We start from the raw sequence: 21,627 nt of genomic DNA, 5'->3' as shown, positions 1-21,627 counted from the left end.
GAGGACTGCCCCCAAGGCAAAAGCCCCAGGACTAGCAAGGTGTCCTCTTTCATGGAAAGGGGAGGGATGTGTTTCTGTCTGCTCCCTGTGACCCGTGCCCTGGGGGTGGTAGCCTGCCAAGAGCTCTTTCTCTGCTCCTTACAGTCCAGTGGGACCCAGAAACCCAAGCCACCCTGCTCCCCAAAGCCAAGTGATCCAGAGGTATCCCCTGGCAGCATTCACATAAACCAGGGTACCTGACATAGAAATGAGGCACATAGAAGATCTCCCCTCAGAGAGATGCTGGCTCTCTGGAATGTGGCAGAAGGAGAGTGTGAAGAAAATGTATGCCCTCCAAGGTCTCAGGAAGGATTTAGAGTCAGCCTTTTGTTTATTAAGGAGAAGCCCGCCCCTCAGGCTACAGTTCTGTTGATAGGCTAATAGACCCCTTTCACAGAAAGATTGAGCTCCTGGGTCTGTTGCAGCTTTGCTGTGCCCTGGGGGTGGTAGCTTTTAAAAACTCTTACCTCATTGGTTATAATCCGGTGGGCCTCTGAGGTTAAGCCTCCCTGGCCACCAGAGCCAGGCAACGTAGAGGTTCCCTGTCAGCCACGAAAATCAGGGCACCAGAGAAGAGTATAAGCCCCTTTCTGTAAGATACCAATTTGCTGGAGCGAGGAAGGAGGAGAGCACAAAGATTGTGTTCACCGGCCTCCCTTCCCTGAGCACGGCTCCGTAGGCCCCTGTAAGTGTCTCACCCCAGACGCTTGCCCCCAGGCCGGAGCACTTACACACATAGACCTCTTCTCAGAAACACCGGGATGTGTTTCTCACGGCTCTCTGTGCAGTGCCCTGGGAGGGGTGGTCCGTCAGGAACTGCTCTATGGTCGTTAGAGGCTCCTGGGACCCAGGACCGCAAGTCCACCAGGTGTGTGTAGAAGCGCCCCTGCGGAGATACTGGCGCTCCCACGCACCGCAGAGGGAAAGCACAAAGATAGCACTCAGTGGCTGGAGTGAGGCAGAGGGGGAGTGTAAACAGGGTACACACCAGAAAAATTAAAAAAAAAGAAGAAGAAGAAGAATTTGAAAGATGGCGCCCACCAGCTTTAGTCAAGCCCTGGGAGAGCATAGATGAGAGAAGCCCACAAACTGGAGAATAGAGCTGAGGCCAGCTAGTGTTAGTGAGGCAGAGGAGAAACGGGAAGATGGCAGCCTCCCTCCCTGGGGAGATCCTGGCGGGCCCTTGCCCCTCAGACCCATGCTTCGGAATTAGGAAATGAGTCTCTTTCACATGAAATGTGGGTACTTTACAAGGGGCTCCTTCCGCGCTGGGCCCTGGGGTGGGTGAGTCTGCACTCAAGGGCACTTTATGAGAGTTTCTTTCCTCAGTTTCACCACAGCCCCGTGGGTCTTGTGGGCGGGAGCCCCATTGGTCTTAAAAGCCAAATGTTTGGAGGGCTTATTTCTCAGGTACTGGTATTAATAGTTGGGGTGCCCAATGTAGGGTACAAATCCCTTTGCTTCTCATGGAGAAACTCTGGGTTTTGAGTTTTCTTCCAGTTGTGGGGTTATCATACCTCAAGTGGGGTTTATGGTGAGACTGCTCAGCCTTTCCTGCCTGCTACCATACGCTTTCTGTCTCATTTGCTGACAAGTAGGGGTCGGCCCGCCAATTTTTAGGGTTTTTTTCAAAGGAAATTGGTCCATACGTAGCTATAGATATGGTGTATCCATGGGGGGAGGTGAGTTTAGGATCCTCCTATGTCACCGTCTTGAACTGGAACCCCAAACTTTATTCTCACATGTTTGTGTAACAGAGAACATTCTATATGAGAATTCAAGGGATAAAGTAGCTTGGCTTATTATGGCTTGTGCATTTTTTTTTGTTGTTTTTTTGTTTTGTTTTGTTTTTTGTTTTTTTTTAAAGATTTTATTTATTTATTTGAGAGAGAGAGAATGAGAGATAGAGAGCACGAGAGGGAAGAGGGTCAGAGGGAGAAGCAGACTCCCCGCTGAGCAGGGAGCCTGATGCGGGACTCGATCCCGGGACTCCAGGATCATGACCTGAGCTGAAGGCAGTCGCTTAACCAACTGAGCCACCCAGGCGCCCCTGTTCATTTTTTTTGAAGATATTTAAAAATCTGTTTATTTGAGATAGCGAGCAGGAGCAGGGAGGGAGAAGCAGACCCCCCTATTGAGCAGGGAGCCTGACTCAGGAGATCCTGCGGACCCTGGGATCATGACCTGAGCTAAAGGCAGACGCTCAACTGACTGAGCCACCCAGGCGCCCCATGGCTTGTTCATTTTTTAATTCCTTGTTACTCCTAGTTTATATGGCATTTTTATATAAATTAATCATTTCTGAAATGTATATGTTGATAAAAATTTTAGATATACAGAAAAGTTGAAAAGAAAAACTAGAGAAAGTCTCCATGTAAGATTCACCCGGCCAGCTCTCCCTAACATTGACATTTTATTTAACTATGACATATTTATCAAAAGCAAGAAATAGAATCTTCTAATCTAAATTACAGACTTTATACTGACTTTACCAGTTTTTCCACGAATGTCCTTTTTCTCTTCCGGGAACCAGTCTAAGCCACCACATTGAATTTAATGAAGTACATTTTGAGGAAGCTTGTGTTAGCATTCTATTTACTGACTGTTATTAACACTGTGAATAAAAGCTCATCATTAGCCTTCATGCTTATTTTGTCCCAGGAAGCATCCCACTCAGTCATAGTGCAGTGGCACACTTAGCTCTTTCTTATCTGTAATCTCCCCTCGCCCTTGGGCTAGAAATGCCTCTCATGTGAGGGTGGAGGGCCAGGCATATGATCTGCGCTTCTCTTCTGTCTCCCCATAGGATTCTTTTCTTCCTCCTTCTTCCCCTCCTTCCCCTCAGCCTCTGGGGTCCTCAGGGTTGGATTGGACCTGTGCTGAGCGGAAGAAGCGTGGGCGAGGGGGTAGTGATGGTGGAGAAGGTCTTCCTTCCTCCAGGGCACGTGTAATTCCGAACTGCACAGCAGAGCTGGGTCTGGTGGCCTATTGTATTCTTCCTCTGATGAGTGGACTTGGCCCACCGACTGCTTTCAGTGCCTGAACATGCCTCTTTTCCCACCCAGACACTGTGCATCCGTGACCTCTGTCCATTCGCCGTGGAATCACCACCTTTTCAGACAGTGTTTTGGGCAAGATTCCATAGTCTTGTAGGAGCCCGTATGAGAAACACATCTCTTTTTTTTGTCACTCTGTGCCTTTCACACTTTCTAATACCCAGCTTCAGGAGACAGGTGCCAAGCACTCCGGATGGCTCTCTCGAAGGCTCCTTGCTCGCTTGGTGTAAAGGATGCAGTGTTTCTCCTTTTCCATCACAACAGGGGCGGAAGGTGGAGATGCCCAGGACATGGGGAGCTCTCCAAAGTCTCTCAGTTTTCACTTTCATCCCCTTTATATCCTTAGGGTGGAAAGATCTATTGAGTCTCCCCCTTTGCACACACTTAGTCTAGCACCTTGCTTTTGAAACACGGAGGTACCTGGCACTTACTGTCTTTTACCATCGGCTTTAGGAGAAAAGAGAAGCCGAGAACAGGACAAAGTTCCACTTCAACATCTTGTCAGTATCTGCAATGTGGGCATCTCTTCAGGTCACTTGTTCCTAGAGTAAACGTGTTTTAACGTTCTCTCAAATTTATACTCATTGCGAGTCATTTGTTGAAAGGAATGAGTGAATTGGAAGTTAAGAACTGTGTTGTATATATATTTTTTCTTTTTTAATAGAATCCGTCATTTATTTCCCTGGTCGATGTAGGCATGTTTGCAAAACTTAGTGATTGTAGAATTTTTCCTTGGAAAATAAAAATAGAAACTGCCTCCATTCAAGCGTTCTGCCTTCTCTGGTATCACATAAAGATCACTTCTGAAGTGTGAGCTAAGAGAGCAAAGTTAGGTTCCAATTGCCCCGGATTCTGGGTTCGCGAAGTTAATGACCGGGGAATCATCTTTTTAAAATCTCAATGGTTGTAAAGGTGGTAAAACAGCTGTACACTTAAGAAATCGCTAAAGAGGACTTTTTCCTCGATATGAATGCTTTGTCCAGGTTACTATTTAGCAATAAGAAGTAATTGCCTCTTATCTTAAGCTTAATCTCAGATCCTACACCAGAGAGTAAGGACTGATTGATTTGACTTAACCAAAACAACTGGCTCCTACCCTCTTCCTCTAAATAAACTAAAAACCAGACAAACATGAAGTAATTCACCATTCTTTTTTTGTCAGTGTTTTATTAAGCATACAGAAAGAGAACATGAAAATCCTTGAGAAACTGTTTTTAGAATTTGTTATATGTAAACACTAAGTTAATTTTGTCCCTGCTTATTAGTGCAAAGTTTATTTTGGCCATTAAGTTCTCGAGAATGATTGCTGTCTCTCTGTTTCTGCTCCAGGGTCCTTGTACTGGGAATCAGCAGAGCTTGGCCCACAGCAGGCTGTGGGATGCAGTTGTGGGCTTTCTTCATGTATTTGCCCACATGCAGATGAAGCTGTCTCAGGTAAATCCTCCATCCTAAATGACAAATACTATAATCGTTGGCAAATTCAACATGCTTACCTTTGTTTGAATATGATCTTTCTTAGATCACTTCTTTATACATCGTTTACTCTCTACATATTTCTTAAAGATTTTATTTATTTATTTGAGAGAGAGAGCGAGCTGGGCAGGGGAGGAGCAGAGGGAGAAGGAGAGAGAGAGATTAGCAAGCAGACTCTCTGCTGAGCACAGAGCCCGACGTGGGGCTTGATCTCATGACCGTGAGATCACGACCTCAGCCGAAATCAAGAGTCACATGCTTAACCAACTGAGTCACCCAGGCACCCTTTTTACTCTATTAAAAAAAAAAAAAAACCAAAAAAACAACCTTTTAATAAAAGAATTTTATGCAAGCTAAGAATAGGTGGGAGCCATTATTCAAATCTGAGAACAAAAGGTATTAAGGAATTGAATATAATGGAGAAATAACACAGTGTAGTCCTCAAACATTGTACATTTTACCATCCTTCATAGACCCACTTCTTGGTGATTATTCACTGGAATTTTCCTCCTCCTGCCAGGTAACTGAAAAAGGATTTGTAATCTGCAAATCCCTTGCTAAAGAGTGACAGTTTTCTTACTGAGTCATAAATGAGCTGCTGTTCTCAATAGATGACATTCACTCATCAACAGGACATTTAACTTTGCGAAAGTCAAAGAGAAAAAATATGTAAGGATAAGCACGTAAAGAACAGATTTGCAGAAAAGAGTAAATAAGTCTCTTTGATGCGGTGAACTTTGATGATGGGTCCTGAGATCTGACATACCTGTCAGGGCATGGGTGTTTGCCAGGTGTCAGGGAGAGGAAAGACTGCTGGATTTAAGGCCAACCATTGCCCGTCCTGCCCCGTGTTTTCATTCATGTGTCCCAATAGTATGTGTGCACCAGCTTCCTTTTCTCCAGTGAAGTGAGGACACTTGCACCTGCCCCCCCAGTATGCAGGAGCATATTGTCAGAGATAAACAAAGCCAGGCATTGGTTAAAGTGGTGAGGACAGGTTTTCATCAGTAATTAACTATCATAGTAGGGCAAAGAGTCCAGCATGAACGGAGCTCCACTTTGATTTGTACAGAGGTGAGTGGGTGTTTTAAAGGGAGAACGAGGAACCAGGCAGGGGAGGGCAGTAAAGGCAGGAAGGGAGAGAGATGATTATACCAGCTGTGCCCACAGGCTGACAGTTATTGAAGTTCAGCTCCTACCCTCACACAGAGACTGGGAGAGGAGACTGGTCCCCAGGTGTCAGCAGGCACAAACGGGACAATTTTTTTTTTTTTTTTTTTTTTTAGCAGCCTTGAGTTTTCCCAGGCAGTCCCTCTAAGGTGGGCTAGGGTCATCCTAGGGATGCAACCTTAAGCAGGTAGAAACTACATTAGTATTTTGTTCAAGTCGTTATAGCCCAAGATTGAACCCTAGTTGAAAAGAGGACTCAGAAGAGCCTGGCTTGAGTTTTGTCAACATCTAGTTATTGGTGCCTTCCACCAAATAAGGAAATAACATGATTCTTTCATCTAATCACTAGTGACATTTTAGTAAGTAAAAGAAACCAACATGAACCAAATTGATACACTTACAAGAGAGTTCTCATTCTGGTGTAGTTCCATTGTTTTATTAACATCTGGCGCTACCTAGCAGTTGTTCAGTTTGTAGACCTAGCCAAGGGCACATTATTTAGAAAGAAAGTCTCATTTTTCCAGCCATAGAGAAATTTAGCCTTATATGTAGCCAAATCTAAATGAATACAATGATACCTTGTGTAATTTTTTTAAAAGAAACAAAGCATAGTTTCAAATGATAAGAAAATTTGGTGATTCATAATGTCATAATGTGGATGTAAGTACATTCTGTGTTTCTACACTGAATCTAAGCAGTGATGTTTGGACACAATGTATCTCTGTAAAAGAATTTTTTTCATGATGAAAATTCAAAAGCAAACACAAACAAAAGACCTAGAAAACGTTAACCAGAGAAATATCAGGGAGTTTAATAAAACTGGTAAATAACATATATTATACATTGTTCATATAGGTGGTACTGGGGTACATTTTTGTTAGATTTATATAAAATAATTTTGTCATATCACTGTTATGCCTATTTTTCCTGAATAAGTTAATTTTTACAAAACGTATAACGTTTTTGTATAATAAGTTAGGAAGAAGGAAAAACAAGTTCAGTCTTCAAGTAAAAAGAAAGATGTCAGGAACTATGAGAGACTCAGGACTCTGAGAAACAAACTGAGGGTTCTAGAGGGGAGGGGGGTAGGGGGACGGGTTAGCCTGGTGATGGGTATTAAAGAGGGCACGTTCTGCATGGAGCACTGGGTGTTATAAGCAAACAATGAATCATGGAACACTACATCAAAAACTAATGATGTACTGTATGGTGATTAACATAATAAAATAAAATAAAAAAGAAGTCAGATGTGTAGAGGCACATGAGTCTCGTGTGGTGCTAGAGAATCTGAGGCTGCTTTCATCCTTCTGTTAGACTTGTTCATTGTCCTCACACATACTTTAATAAAATGAGATAGAATCAGTAGTAAATACTAACTCTGAAGTATATCTCTTTGCAATAGGCTACATACTTGGCCTTTCTTTTATTCGGTAATCCTAGAAAGTATTTATGATTGGTAAAGCACTACTCTTTGTGAAAATAAGTATGTCCCTGCTACATAATCATCTCATATTCTCTCAAATGCAGTATGTATGCTATATATTATATATATTATGTATTATGTGTTGTATGTTAATATAATGTATGTTAATATTTTCAGGATTCCAGTCAAATTGAGCTATTAAAAGAATTAATGGATCTTCAGAAGGACATGGTGGTCATGTTGCTGTCCATGTTAGAAGGTAGTTTTGATTTATATTTTCAAGTTCCCGTCATTCTCTTATTTCAAGGATCAGTGTGCGCTTATGAAGTCAGCATGCCACAAAGAATAAAATACCAACACTGAGACGCGGCAGATACCTTGGATTTATCGCTGGCTTTATTACTGTTTTCTCAAAGTTATCTTTTTTAAAAAGAGGTGCCTTCCCTATCTCAGTTTACGTAGCGGTGGGGTGGAACCAGTCGTGATGTACAGCGACACTTTTCATCTCACAGCGATAGCCTAAAGAATACGCTCTCCAGACACATAGTATATAAAGATTCTATTTGCTTGTTAGTCTGTTTATGATCAGTGGGGATGACGGGCATTTGGATAAACTCCAACTCCGTAAACACTGTGACTCCCAAGGGTTGTTCACATCCTTCAGGAGAAGGAGAACAGGGGGCACTACCCCCCAGAACAGCTGCTGGTGGCAGTCTCGTGCGTGCTTCTGCCGTGGGCCTCCCTCCGCTCGCATTCTCTCTCTTTTCTCTTTCCAACTTGCCTTTCTCTGCTACTGCATTTCTCTTCAGTGTCGGGCAGTAATAAGCGTGATGGTCCAGAGCTTGGGTTCGAATCCCCGCTTTCCCACTTCCTAGCAGTGCGACCCTTGCCCTAGTTCCTTCTCCATTTCCTTCTCCGTAAAATGGAGGTAATGACAGAGGGAATGTGAGAAGTCAGTGAAATCATGTGACTATGACCAAAGCTACTAAAAAATGTTTGCTATCGTTACCTATCCTTTTTTCTTGACTCCCTCCTAATTTTTCTCTGGTTCTCAGTTGGCCATGCTTTGCGTAACTGCCCTTCAATTAACGAAGGCAAGAGGCGTGCCTTGTGGTAGGACTTCAAAGATGCCACGTTGGCAGAAACCCTTAGGTGGCAGCCACTGGAGCGCAGGACCCTTTACCATGACGTCAAATCAAATTTTCGTCTAGTTAATAGTAACAAGCAGAATAAAAGCAGGAGAAGCAGTGACTGCACCCGTGACGATGTAAATCCACCCGCTATCATGTAGCAGCTCCTCATTTAATCCTCATGCCAGGGTTAGGAGTTTGGTAGTATCATTACTGCTGTTTTGCAAATGAGGAAACTGAGGCACCAAAAGCTGAGGTTGCTCAGCTAGTAGATGGTGGAGCCTGGATTCAAACCCAACAGTGTGGCTCCTGAGCCCGCGCTCATAACCACGGTGTTTACTGCGGCACAAGTGGACTCCAGCAGACCTCACCACGTGTCTTTGTTCTGTTTCTGTCTTTATGTTACACTGCACATTCTGTTCAAGGAATAAAAGCGTTCTGTGACTCTATAATTTAGGGTACTATCTAATTTTCTCAAGCTTATCAGTGATCTTCCATTTTCTGACAATAAATATTCCAGACCATGAAGAAATGTAGGGAGAGGGCTTTACATTGTAAACCAGAAAGAGCATATAATTTGCTTTCAGAGGATCTGTTTAAAGCCCTGGCACTCATCCTCACTAATCCCATCACAACGGGCACATTGATTTAGCCCACTGATTTGCTAAACTTCACTTTCCTCAATAGTAAAATCAGAATTAATAAAAAGTAAACTGCCTTACAGAGCTATGAGCATTAAATCAGGCATTGTCTACGAGTAATGATTTCAACCCTAAAAAGCTGTCCAAATGCTCATTTTTATTATTAATATGAAACTGGACTTAAGTTTCTGGCTTTAGGATATAAAAATATTCCCCCATTTTCTCTATCTGAGAATATGTTGCTTCCTTGATCAATTTGAGGGAAAAAAAACAACAGCTTTTGTTCAAATACTGTTGTACCCTTGTTAGTCTAACCACTTTGCAAAATATGGTTTTGCATGTGTTTATGTAATCCCTCCTTTAAGCTAGAGTTTACAAATCACTCTCCATCTTTTCCTGAGACTTCGTGCAGTGGAAGATAAACAAGGAGGTATCCTTGATTCAGATGTCATGGAAGAGTTATATTGTCATTTTTTTTCTGTAGGCACTGGTTTTATCAAAAATGTTTCCTTTGAACGCATGCAATTCTTTGCCACCAGGTAATGTTGTTAATGGAACCATTGGCAAACAGATGGTCGATATGCTCGTGGAATCTTCCAACAACGTGGAGATGATTCTCAAGTTTTTTGACATGTTCTTAAAACTAAAGGATTTGACTTCTTCTGACACATTTAAGGAATATGATCCCGACGGCAAGGGAGTCATTTCCAAGAGGGACTTCCATAAAGCGATGGAGAGCCATAAGCACTACACGCAGTCAGAAACCGAGTTTCTTCTGTCCTGTGCAGAGACCGATGAAAACGAGACCCTCGACTATGAAGAGTTTGTCAAACGGTTCCACGAGCCCGCGAAGGACATCGGCTTCAACGTTGCCGTTCTCCTGACCAACCTGTCCGAACACATGCCCAACGACACTCGACTGCAGACGTTCCTGGAGTTGGCAGAGAGCGTCCTGAATTACTTCCAGCCCTTTCTGGGCCGCATCGAGATCATGGGAAGTGCCAAACGCATCGAGCGGGTTTATTTCGAAATCAGTGAGTCCAGCCGCACCCAGTGGGAGAAGCCCCAGGTCAAGGAGTCCAAACGGCAGTTCATCTTTGACGTGGTCAACGAAGGGGGAGAAAAGGAGAAGATGGAGCTTTTCGTCAACTTCTGCGAGGACACCATATTTGAAATGCAACTGGCGGCGCAGATCTCCGAGTCGGATCTGAACGAGAGGTCGGCAAATAAGGACGAAAGTGAGAAGGAGAAGCCCGAAGAGCAGGGGCCCAGAATGGGTTTCTTTTCCATTCTGACGGTCAAGTCGGCACTGTTGGCTCTCAGGTACAATATCTTGACCCTCATGCGAATGCTCAGCCTGAAGAGCCTGAAGAAACAGATGAAGAAGGTAAAGAAGATGACCGTGAAGGATATGGTCACAGCCGCCTTTTCATCCTATTGGAGTATGTTCGCGAGCCTCCTGCACTTCGTAGCCAGTGTTTCCCGAGGCTTTTTCCGCATCGTTTGCAGCCTGCTGCTGGGGGGCAGCCTGGTAGAAGGAGCAAAGAAGATCAGGGTGGCAGAGCTCTTAGCCAACATGCCGGACCCCACTCAGGATGAGGTGAGGGAGGATGGCGAGGAGGGAGACAGGAGACCCATGGAAGCCGCCCTGCCCTCGGAAGATCTGACAGACCTGAAGGAGCTGACGGAGGAAAGCGACCTTCTTTCAGACATATTTGGCTTGGATCTGAAGAGAGAAGGAGGACAGTACAAACTCATTCCCCATAATCCAAACGCTGGCCTCAGTGACCTCATGAGCAACCCGGTCCCCATCCCCGATGTGCAAGAAAAATTCCAGGTAATGGACTCTAAGTCACCGTAGCCCTCTGGACTTCAGGTGGGTGTGAAAAATGAACTTCACCCCCGTTCTCGGGCTGGTGCCAGAGTGGTGTTAAATACGTGACTTGAGAGGCGCCTGGGTGGCTCTGTCGTTAAGCGTCTGCCGTCAGCTCAGGTCACGGTCCCGGGGTCCTGGGATCGAGCCCCGCATCGGGCTCCCCGCTCTGCGGGAAGCCTGCTTCTCCCTCTCCCTCTACCCCTGCTTGTGTTCCCTCTCTGTCAAATAAATAAAATCTTAAAAAAAAAAAATACATGACTTGAGTTTCCAAAGGGAAATGGTAGGCAACGCCGGCCTTGTTAAGACTCTTTACAAATTACTGAAGTATCTTAAACCGTTAAGGTATAAGCTCAAGTCCCCACCCTAACGACAACAGTCAGCTGAGCAGTCATCCTGGCCGCACATATTTTATGAGCCTTTACCATGTGCCTAACGCCACTGGGTATCATAGCGCATTCAGGGAAACAGAAGATGTGACCACTGCTTTCAAACTGCCTTTTATTTTTTTAAAGATTTTATTCATTTGACACAGAGAGACACAGCGAGAGCGGGAACACAAGCAGGGGCAGTGGGAGAGGGAGAAGCAGGCTTCCCGCGGAGCAGGGAGCCCGATGCGGGGCTCGATCCCGGGACCCTGGGACCGTGACCTGAGCCGAAGGCGGACGCTTAACGACGGAGCCCCTTAAAGAGTTTGTTAGAAAGGTCTAACTAACACTCACGAAAAAACTGGGAAATTAGTAAGTGCTCAGTCAATATAGACACTAGACAGTAGAGGTCACAAACATTGAGAGAGCAGAGACGTCACTACGGTTTGGAGTACTTCGGTGAAACCTAAAGGGGTGAGTAACGCTTGAGGAGGTGGATGAGGGCAAGAAGGTCCTTCTGAAGTGCGCAAGGAAAGTGAGAGGAGCCCAGCAGGTCTGTGCCTCCTGCTGGCGTGGGAGGGACGCGCGGAGGGAAGCGCCAGTGTGGTAAGAGGGTATCATCTGCAGGTTAGGGTTTGCCTCATGGTCACAGGGTTCCCTCAACTCGCTCAAAGGTGACGTGTAATCCCTGCTTTTCTTTCTTCTCCCCCTTGGTTCATTCAAGGAACAGAAGGTGAAAGAGGAAGAAAAGGAGGAAAAAGAAGAAAACAAATCTGAACCCGAAAAGGCGGAGTATGTGTTGTTTCTGTGTACCTCCCTTTGTTTCACTAAGTCTCCGTTACTTGCTCGCCCTCCCTCCTGAGCACACGACGGACAGTCTGGTGCTACAGGACGAAATCCGCCATCCCAGAGGAGAGGCTCTGGCAAGCCCTCGGGCTGCCACGCCATCCCGTCTTCTTTGTTCCATGAGGATTCTGTTTGTGGGCGACTCCCGTGATTCCGTGTCATGCTGTCCACAAGGGCACTGACTGCTTCAGTTCCGGGCCTAAAACCGTGCAGACACTACTGTCCTCGTCAGCCAGGGAGGAGACAAACGTTCTGAACGCCGCTGTGTAGAATTCTTGCACTGACGTCCCACGCATAAAAATGGCCCGGCGAATTTGTTAAAAACCAAGATCCATCCCCGGGCCCCACCGCAGAGATCCCTGATTCAGCAGGTCTGGTGCGGGACCCAGAAATCTTCAGTTTCCCCCCACATTCCCAGTGCTACAGAGCAGTAAGAAGTAAAGAGCTGAATGTGAAACAATAAAAATGGATCACTTCCTCATAACACTGGCTTTCTGTCAATCACTGAAACCTACATCTTTCCCCCAGTTTAGACGGCTTCATGTGCACACTTTTAAAAAATCAGTGAAGTCAAATCTGAAGTACCTGTGAGAGCCACTGTGCTCCCTTAGCACTTATATTTTTCTCTTCATTGCTATTTTCTTTGGCTATTCTTTACAGTTGGCACTATTTATAGATCCTTCTTGGTTGTAAAAATGGCCACATTAATGACTGTTTAATGAAATGAAACAGCATGACAGCCATTTCAGGGACAGTTCTTTCATGTTAAAAAAATGTTAGAGCTCATACAGGTTAAGTATGGGTTGTGTATATGTGACATAAATAGGCTTTCATGAAGGATTTTGGTATTTTATAACCAGAAGGGTTGTAGGTGTCAAATATCAGTGCTTCTGATTCCATAATTGTCTGCAAAATGAATATCTTGACATGCTTTATCCATGTGAACAACCAAATGCATACGCCTCTGATTTTAAGTCCTAATGGCTGGTCAGTGTGAAATCTGAACCTGAAAATCATAATTTAAAAATAAGGTTGTTTGGAAAGTCACAGCAAAAAAAAAAAAAAAAAAAAGAAAAGTGTCTTCTTTGATATCCTCTTTTTACTTAAGTGTTTTTATTGCACAACCGGAAGGGAATGTGCTACATATAGCTCTAAAAACACTTCAAGCCTGTAAAATGTCCTTTAGATTTGCCCCTCACAGGATTGTCCATCTATGGGAGGCAGTGAGAGGCAGGAAATCTTAGCCCTCGTTCTAAAAATCTGAATATGATAATGGACTGAAAGAGGAACTAGTTTTCAACAAGGATGCTCTGATTTAAGTATTTGTTCGTGTGTCTAATTTGGCACAAACCCGTTCACCTCTTTAGTTTCTGGATGGCTTATATTTCAGTCATTTGTGTTTGCAGGGGAGAAGATGGGGAAAAAGAAGAAAAAGCCAAAGAAGATAAGGGTAAACAGAAGTTGAGACAGCTCCACACACACAGATACGGGGAGCCGGAAATTCCCGAGTCTGCGTTCTGGAAGAAAATCATAGCATATCAACAGAAACTTCTAGTAAGATGTTCTAGAGTGAATATTGTTATTGATATATTGTGAGACCATAGCAATTCAGGCCTAGTAAATACTCGTTGACCTTTCCTTGGGTGGCAATCAGGGGACCAAGTCAGTCCTACAAATATGTTTTATTTACTCACCTGAGTGTGTTCATATTTTATAATAAATGCCTTTGGTCCACTGCTCCCTGTCATCAAACCATAACCTCCACACACATCCACATTACCTGAAACCATCTGATACAGTGACTGCCAACACAGGGCAACCGGTGTGTTCCCACAAAGGCTTTAGGGCAGATTAATAAGTATACTCTGCGGGACACACTGTGTGAGGGTCTGCGGTGAATGAAAGCAAGACACGACTTTGAGGGTACAAGTAATTCATATTGATGTTCCAGAACTGGGTTCATCAGTTTTTCTAGAACATCACCTTTTTATTAAAAGCCCAGTTACAAAAACATTAATGTAGTGAGCCGACTTCCTACGGATAATAAGGTCTATTCAAATTTATTCTTTAAACAGAAACAAGGAAAAGAAGGGAATGAAAAGAGAGAAGACAGTTCTTTATGTAGTGTCCTATATATTTTGCAGAAATGCTCTCCAAATTAATAAAATGCATATTCATATTTGAAAAACCAAGAAAGGTGTAGTTCTCTGTTCATATTCGTACAAGATGGAATTCATAAAAATTTTGGCTGAAAGGCCTTTTATTATAATGTATACACTTTTTTAAAGCAGGAAAATGTTGGGAGATGAGTGTGCAGAGTAAACCTACAAGAGGTGCTAACCAATAATGTCCGACCTAGAAACCAAGACCAACATTCCTCATAATAAAGCCATTTGAAAGACAAAATCATATTTAATGTTTTACAGCCTTTGCGAAATCAAAAATAGGCAAGAAACTCAGTACACTATAGCCCTTCACCTAGAAGGGAAATGGAGTGTCCTCAGTAATTATATATTCTACCTGCTTATGTATAAATAAATATTACACATTCTTATATAATTTATGCAAACATATTTTAGTTAATAGTTTCAATTATGTCTTCTTCAACTCCCTTTATTTTCCCCACATCGTTTGGTACCAAGTATCCCGAACGTAAACGTTCTGTAGATACCCCTAGATAATCACTGATATGCTGTGTTGTGATAGTTGCCATGGTGACAGGTGCAGCATAGATGGTAGGGCATGGGGTTGAATGGGCTCCCCGATAACCCGCCATAGCCCCAGTGGATTCCTGAAGACGGTGTTTAACTACAGTCGTGCAAAGCAAGTCAGTGAGGTCTGTCTTCCATCGTCTGCCTCAGGGTCATGTGTTCTCTGTTTTCCTGCTTCTCTTTCCCATATGACTTCCTCTGCCCACCATTTTGTCTACACAAGACTGATCATGGCCACATCAGGCCACCACAGGCCCCTTGTCCCTCAAGTCTTTGTGACCTGCCAGCTCAGATAACCAAGGTTACCAACTCAGCCTCCCATGACCCAGTTCCAGCCTTCCACAAGAAGAACCAGTGTGACTGACCTGGTTTGGCTGTGGTAGGTAGTCCTTAAGCCGTGGCAGTAAAGGCAGGGTCCTGTGTGGGAGATGACACAACCCGAATGGGGTGTGTACATGGAGACCGATAATGGGATACGTTGTCATCTTGATAGGGCCTGTCATGCTAAAGCCCCTGGCACATCCTCTTGGATGCCCCATAGACCTCTCCCATTTCACAGTAAAACAAGTACTTGATATTTCCAATCGCCTTTTTCCTTCGACCTACTTCTCCTCTAGGTGTTTTTCCAGCCGATAAATGGCACCAACCATTTATTGAGTTGCTCTGACCCCAAATCCAGAAGTTACGATATCTGAGTCCTCTCTTTCTTTCCTCCCTCAAATCCAATCCAGTGGGAATTCTTCCCAGTTCTGTCTTCCAAGTATAGCCAGAGTCTGCTCAGTTCTTCTGTCTCCACAGCTCCTCCCAGGCCAGGCCACCGCCACCAGTATCACCCCTCCTGCTCTCCTGTGGTCGCTCTAATTAGTCCCCTTCCTTCCATGCTTGCTTCTTATCTGTCTCCCACAGGGAAGTTATAATTTCCAGTCATCTCAAGCCCTCTTCAGATCCCCCAATAGCTTGCCATCCCACCTGGAATACAGTAATAATTCCAGTGATAATAACAAGATTAATAACTAACTTTCCCTCCATGAACTTACCCTCAGAGCAAACCTCTGAGGAAGGTTCTGTTGTTATGCCCACTTTACAGATGATCAGAGTGATACTACAGGAATGGTTAGGTGCTTGTCTGCATCTGCAGTGAGTGAGTGGTGAGGGTGGGCTCCACAGTCGGGCAGCGTGGCCCCAGAGGTCATAAACCAACCCATTGCACTGGAAGGAACATTACAAACTTTTATCAAAAGCCTGTAAGCCTCTGTCCTCCTCACCTGTCTGACCTCATTCCCTCCCACTATTTCCTGTCCTCTCTCACTGTCCCCAAGCGCACCGTCACTCGGAACTCAGAACCTTGGTGCCCCAGAACCCATGCTCTCTCTCTCTCAATACACTCTCCCCCGACATTGTTCACTTGCCTTGCTGTCCCATGGTGTTCAGGCCCATGCTCAAATGTTATTACCTAAAATAAGCCTTCCCTGACCCACCTATCTAAAATAGCACCCCCATTCCCTAAGCCCTTAACCTGATGGCTTTTTCTTCATAGCATTTAGCATCCCTTGAGATTATGTTTTGTTTCGTCTTCTTTAATCTGCGGATGTGCTTCTTTATCCTTTGTGTCCTCCATGGTGGCTCAGATTTTCTTATTTGCTGTTATGTCTACAGCACCAAGAATGCTACTTGATACACAGTAGGCTCTCGAGAAATAGTTTTGGGTAAACGAAGGAATGCTTAATGTAAATTGTCTGCACATGTCAATCTCTTGATTCAGTGACCTTTTAATCATTTTTTTCACCTTCAGAACTATTTTGCTCGCAACTTTTACAACATGAGAATGTTAGCCTTATTTGTCGCATTTGCAATCAATTTCATCTTGCTCTTTTATAAGGTACGTATGTCTTCGTCTTTCAATAACCAGTATGAAACTACAGATGGACTGAATTGCATGTGTAGATTTCACAGATCCACTAATGAGCACGTCTAATCCTATTCTAAAATATGTTTTGATGAAAGAGAAAACCTAGAGGTCAAGCACCTCACTGATGGTCTAGTAAGACAGGAGTAGATTTTTTCTTCCAAACTAAGTGGGAAATGTCTCAGCTGATGAGCATTTGATTCAGTGGAGGATTTCCCCAGTGTCCCTAGCCTAATTTGGCTGAATATCTCACTTGTTACCATATCTGGGTGTGGCATACCTTTATTACGTTAAATTCTTTGGATAATTGGGAAGGCAGCTTAGCCATCTGTTCTCACCACGCCCAACCCCCACCCCCGCATGCCTTAGAATCCTCATAACTCTTGCTGGGGTTAGAAGGAGTATGCTCATTATTTGCCATTGGTTTTTGAAAAGCTATCTCTTTATTTTTAGCCTTTGCTTTTAGTCTTTTCATGGGACACGGGCTTCATCTCTGGCTCTTCGCTGATAAGGCTGGGTTTCCACTGGGTTTCCACTGGGTTTCTTGTTTGCACCGATATCTTAGAGGAAGCGACTGACTCTACTTTAAATGGTTTGAATCAGGTCTCCACTTCTTCTGTGGTTGAAGGAAAGGAGCTCCCCCCTCGCAGTTCGAGTGAAAATGCCAAAGTTAGCAGCCTAGATGGCGGCTCGCCCAGAATCATCGCGGTTCACTACGTCCTGGAGGAGAGCAGCGGGTATATGGAGCCCACGCTGAGGATCTTAGCTATTCTCCACACGGTCATTTCTTTCTTCTGCATCATCGGATACTACTGCTTGAAAGTAAGATAGTAAGGCACCAAGGTACCCGTGTGTGTCCGTGTATGCCTGTGTCTGTTGCAGGTTGGACCTCTGGGGAAGCAGACTCTGAGATGGGCAAATCACCTGCATGAGGATTATTAGGGAATGTTCAATGAGTCAACACCAGTGGGGCAAGGGAAGGAAGCAGAGTGCAACAGAGGGAAAGTGGTGCTACCTTTCAGACATGACAGGGCCCATGCACGGGCCTCAGGCCATGAGTTGGGATGTCCCTACAGGGTTGTCTTGGGCTAGGGCATTGGAGCCTGGTCTTCAGAGCTCCACGTTGGCTGCAGGCTGTCCCAGGAAGGGCAGATGGCTTTGGGCCATCTTGTTATAGCTTTGTCACATATTGGTAATTATTCACATAATGGCCAGTTTCACCAAAACTTGACCCCGCAGAAGTAACCCACCATGTGTCCTAGCAGTGCTCTGGTATATTAGAGTTACAGAATACATCATGTGGAACCTGAGTCGTTTTGATTGTCCTGTTATTAGGTACCTATCTAATGCCATCACTGGCACAAATGCTTTATAGTTTGTCACATTTCACCCAGAAAATAATACAGCTCTATCCCTAGATCCCTACCAAGAGAATAATATAATTTGGTGACTAGAACTCAAGAGTCTCCGAGCGCTCAGGGCTGCCCATCACTTTTGCAAACCTCTTTATTTTTTCCTGGCAAGACACCTTTTCATGGTAACACTTTATTTCGCTGTCCCCTGCCTCTGATTGTGAAACTTCTAGAAGACTTTTGAAAAACCAGAGCCTAGAGTAAAAGACTAGAATGTAAAATTTTCTTTAGAAATTCCTCTCCCTCGTTTTCTTTCCTTTGTTTTATGAGTTGGGGTAGGGGGAGGTATTCTTGAATACTTCCAAAACGTCTGCATCCTTCTATCTGCCTTGTGTAAAATCTGTCCAGATGAGAAGATGAGATGAATCAATATCTTCTGGAAACATTTTGGCAAACTGACAAAGATTTTTGCTGATGCTGAAATTAAAACTTATTTCAAAATGCATATGGACACTCTGAGCATGGAATCATTAAAGAGATTTCGCAAATAAAACTGCACTTTTTAGAAGCATGCATTTGGGAACATTGGTAACATTGCTACATTTTATTGTAGCTGTTCGTGTCTCGTATATAAAGATATATAATAAATATGTTGTAATAAAGGATATATTGAATCCTTTTCTCTTTAATACTTAAAAGTGATTTCTTTAGTGCAAATATCTGTAAGTATGCATGTGTTTAGAAACATAGGATTATATATGATATCTATTCCATTTGTTTTTCCTAAACCTCTAGATGTTCCTTTCTGCCTAAATATAACCAATTCATTTTCACCCAGTTTTACCTTCCTGGAAGTAACATGGGAAATATTTCTTTTTCCAAAAATCTGTTTTGTACAGATAGTGACCACAAGAGATACCAGTAAATCTAAACTAATTTTAATGTGTTTATTTTTTCAAATGTAGGTCCCATTGGTTATTTTTAAGCGAGAAAAGGAAGTAGCTCGAAAATTGGAATTTGATGGGCTTTATATTACAGAACAGCCTTCAGAAGATGATATTAAAGGCCAGTGGGATAGACTTGTAATCAACACACAGTGAGTAAAGAATTATGTGAGACATTTCTATGCTCAAAAATTTCAAGACAAAAAAAAAATACTTTGCTGGAGTTCTTGCAGATTTGTCAGAAGTTTAGCGGAGGTGAATAATAGTGATATTTTCAGCCAAGAATATCAAAAGACTAAACGCTGTCAGCTTCTTAATGGATGCCGTCAATTTTTTCCCATCTGTGTTCTGAATTCCTTAATCAAAAATGGCTTTGAGTCCATTTTCAAAGCACTGATGGAATGTGACACCCATTACTCAGTGTTCAGGGAAGAGTGTAGCTGGAGGTACGTAACCTACAGAGCAGGGTTCTCTCCTCCAAAAGCACAGAGGAGGCAAAAATTAAGGAAAGAGTTGTAGCACTAAAGGCAAAAATACTGCATTTCATACTTTTAATGTATCGAAGTTGTAAACTTGCTGTTGATATCATCAAGCAGCCGGGCATCAAACTAGTTAAGGAGTAAGACCTGTAAAACTTAAGGCAGAGAAACAAATACTTTTTTTCTATACACTAAATATTACACTTGTGAGATCAAGACCCAAACTACTAGCTGCTGTTCCAGGTATAAATCCATCCCAAAAGTGTAATTGTCCACCGCTAAAGGTATTAGTGATGCAGTAGCTTTTGAGTGGTCTGTACTACTCAAGTGTGAAATATCTTTTTATTGTCATCAGTCTTGCTTATTCTTACGAAGTTAAAATTTCTAATAAGCTCTGAGTTTTCAAATAGGGATGGTTTCTTTGTGCATTATAAATGTTTACTCTAAATGCTCAGTGTTTTATTTATCAACTCTAGCTGTTTATACGAAGTCAAATTAAGTCTGTCCCTTTAAGTGATACTCGGTGTTAGTCAAGGTGCCAGTTTCCTGGAGGATTTGGTGTCTTGCTCAGTTTCCTTGAGGACAAATGAGATTTTTTTTTACTTTGTAGGAAAAACAATGACAGATTTTTAGATACTTTAATTTTTGAACACAATTGACAAAAAAATGTATTTGACATGTTACAAATGACATATATTGACAAGTAAATAAATATAACAAGAACTGCTTATTAATAAATATGCTCATATTCTTCTCCATTAAAATAGTAGTCCATAGTCTTTTTGTGATTCTGCATGTATATATTGATAGCATAACCTTTAAATAATATTTGATCTACCTATGATATAGAAAAATTGTGGGATAAGATGGGACATAAATTCATTATGATTTTTGTGAATGGAAGAATATATGTTTACATATTATTTTAAATATGTTGTATATTCCAAACAATATATTGTTTATCATTTTTCAAATGTTATTATTTTACTTTTATGCTTTTATATTTTTTAGGTCATTTCCCAACAACTACTGGGACAAATTTGTTAAAAGAAAGGTAATACTTCTCAAAAGGAATGCATTCTCTGTTTCTTTCCTAGAGCACAATTCAGACTTGAATTTGATGTGGCTCCTATGTAGAATGAAATATTGAGGTGTGCTTTATCTGTCAATGTCAATTTCAAAGTGGCAGTGGAATTGAATATGAATTTCAAAAATTGCACGTAAAAAAAACCCATACTCTCTAGCTATAAAATAAATAAGCACTGCTTCATCCACCTATCCTCTGACTCAGGCGAATAAACGGTGCTCAGTCCGCACAGCAACAGGACTTAGTGAGAATTTTCTCTGTGATTGTTTGGGTAACCTAAATTAGCCGATGGCCATTTTCTGATAAGACAGCTATAAATCACCGGGGCTGGAATCCTGCTTTACATTACAGAAGTCAAGCCCTTGCATGACAACAAAGGACCGAGTTTTATTTACTTTATATAAACTTTAAAGATCTTTTTATTTTCATCAAGTTTTATTCTTCTGATGCCCACTCCCTCAGAGGGTGGTAGAAAGAACAGCAATACGAAGTCAGTGGTCCACTGTGGCACCGGCTGAGTCTGATTTTGAGAGTCAAGGATCATCTCTGCTCTTTCCACCACACAGAATTTTAATGTTAATCACATTTTTGAATGAAATAATATATGTGCCATTACTTGTATGTCGTGAAATACTATAATGATTATACGCTAGCTCCTACTTATCCTTTGAACCTTTCTAATTGCCAAACTGACCCAGCTCACCCTCTGTTCCATAATGGGTTCTAGTCCCAGAGGATGCTGTCTGAATAGACAGAAACACCTGCCAAATGAAGTGGTCTTGTTCCCTTGGATTTCACCAGTTCAGTGTTACTCAGGACGGTTCGCAACCAGCCGTCGCAAATTTTATGTTACCAGTCTGAGGGTAGATAGAAGGCTTGCACCAGGAATTTAACTCAGGTACATGATGAAACACAGTGACCTTTTCTTTTTTTCCTTAATAACAAGACTTTCTAGTTGAGAGAAGTAGCATGTTTGTCAATTTTTATTTTGGTGCAAGTTTTTTTTTTTTTTAAAGATTTTATTTATTTATTTGACAGAGAGAGACACAGTGAGAGAGGGACCACAAGCAGGGGGAGTGGGGGAGGGAGAAGCAGACTCCCCGCTGAGCGGGAAGCCCGATGCGGGGCT

At 42.9% G+C, this 21,627-nt stretch overlaps 1 protein-coding gene across 1 annotated transcript in view; it reads left to right on the top strand.

Annotated features, from left to right (window-relative positions):
- RYR2 (ryanodine receptor 2) overlaps nucleotides 1–21,627 on the top strand; it is a 728,853-nt gene that overhangs the window by 680,428 nt on the left and 26,798 nt on the right. The window contains exons 88-96 of the mRNA XM_073878937.1: nucleotides 4,425–4,529; nucleotides 7,339–7,420; nucleotides 9,472–10,769; nucleotides 11,898–11,965; nucleotides 13,426–13,573; nucleotides 16,523–16,609; nucleotides 17,240–17,458; nucleotides 18,954–19,084; nucleotides 20,423–20,465. Of these exons, the coding sequence (XP_073735038.1) occupies nucleotides 4,425–4,529; nucleotides 7,339–7,420; nucleotides 9,472–10,769; nucleotides 11,898–11,965; nucleotides 13,426–13,573; nucleotides 16,523–16,609; nucleotides 17,240–17,458; nucleotides 18,954–19,084; nucleotides 20,423–20,465 (2,181 nt within the window). The remainder of the gene's footprint in view (nucleotides 1–4,424; nucleotides 4,530–7,338; nucleotides 7,421–9,471; nucleotides 10,770–11,897; nucleotides 11,966–13,425; nucleotides 13,574–16,522; nucleotides 16,610–17,239; nucleotides 17,459–18,953; nucleotides 19,085–20,422; nucleotides 20,466–21,627) is intronic.

Source organism: Callorhinus ursinus, unplaced genomic scaffold (genome assembly GCF_003265705.2).
Source record: "Callorhinus ursinus isolate GAN/ISIS: 27379988/994484 unplaced genomic scaffold, GSC_fseal_2.0 scaffold32, whole genome shotgun sequence".
Classification (NCBI taxonomy): domain Eukaryota; kingdom Metazoa; phylum Chordata; class Mammalia; order Carnivora; family Otariidae; genus Callorhinus; species Callorhinus ursinus.
This window is presented reverse-complemented; position numbering and strand designations above follow the sequence as displayed.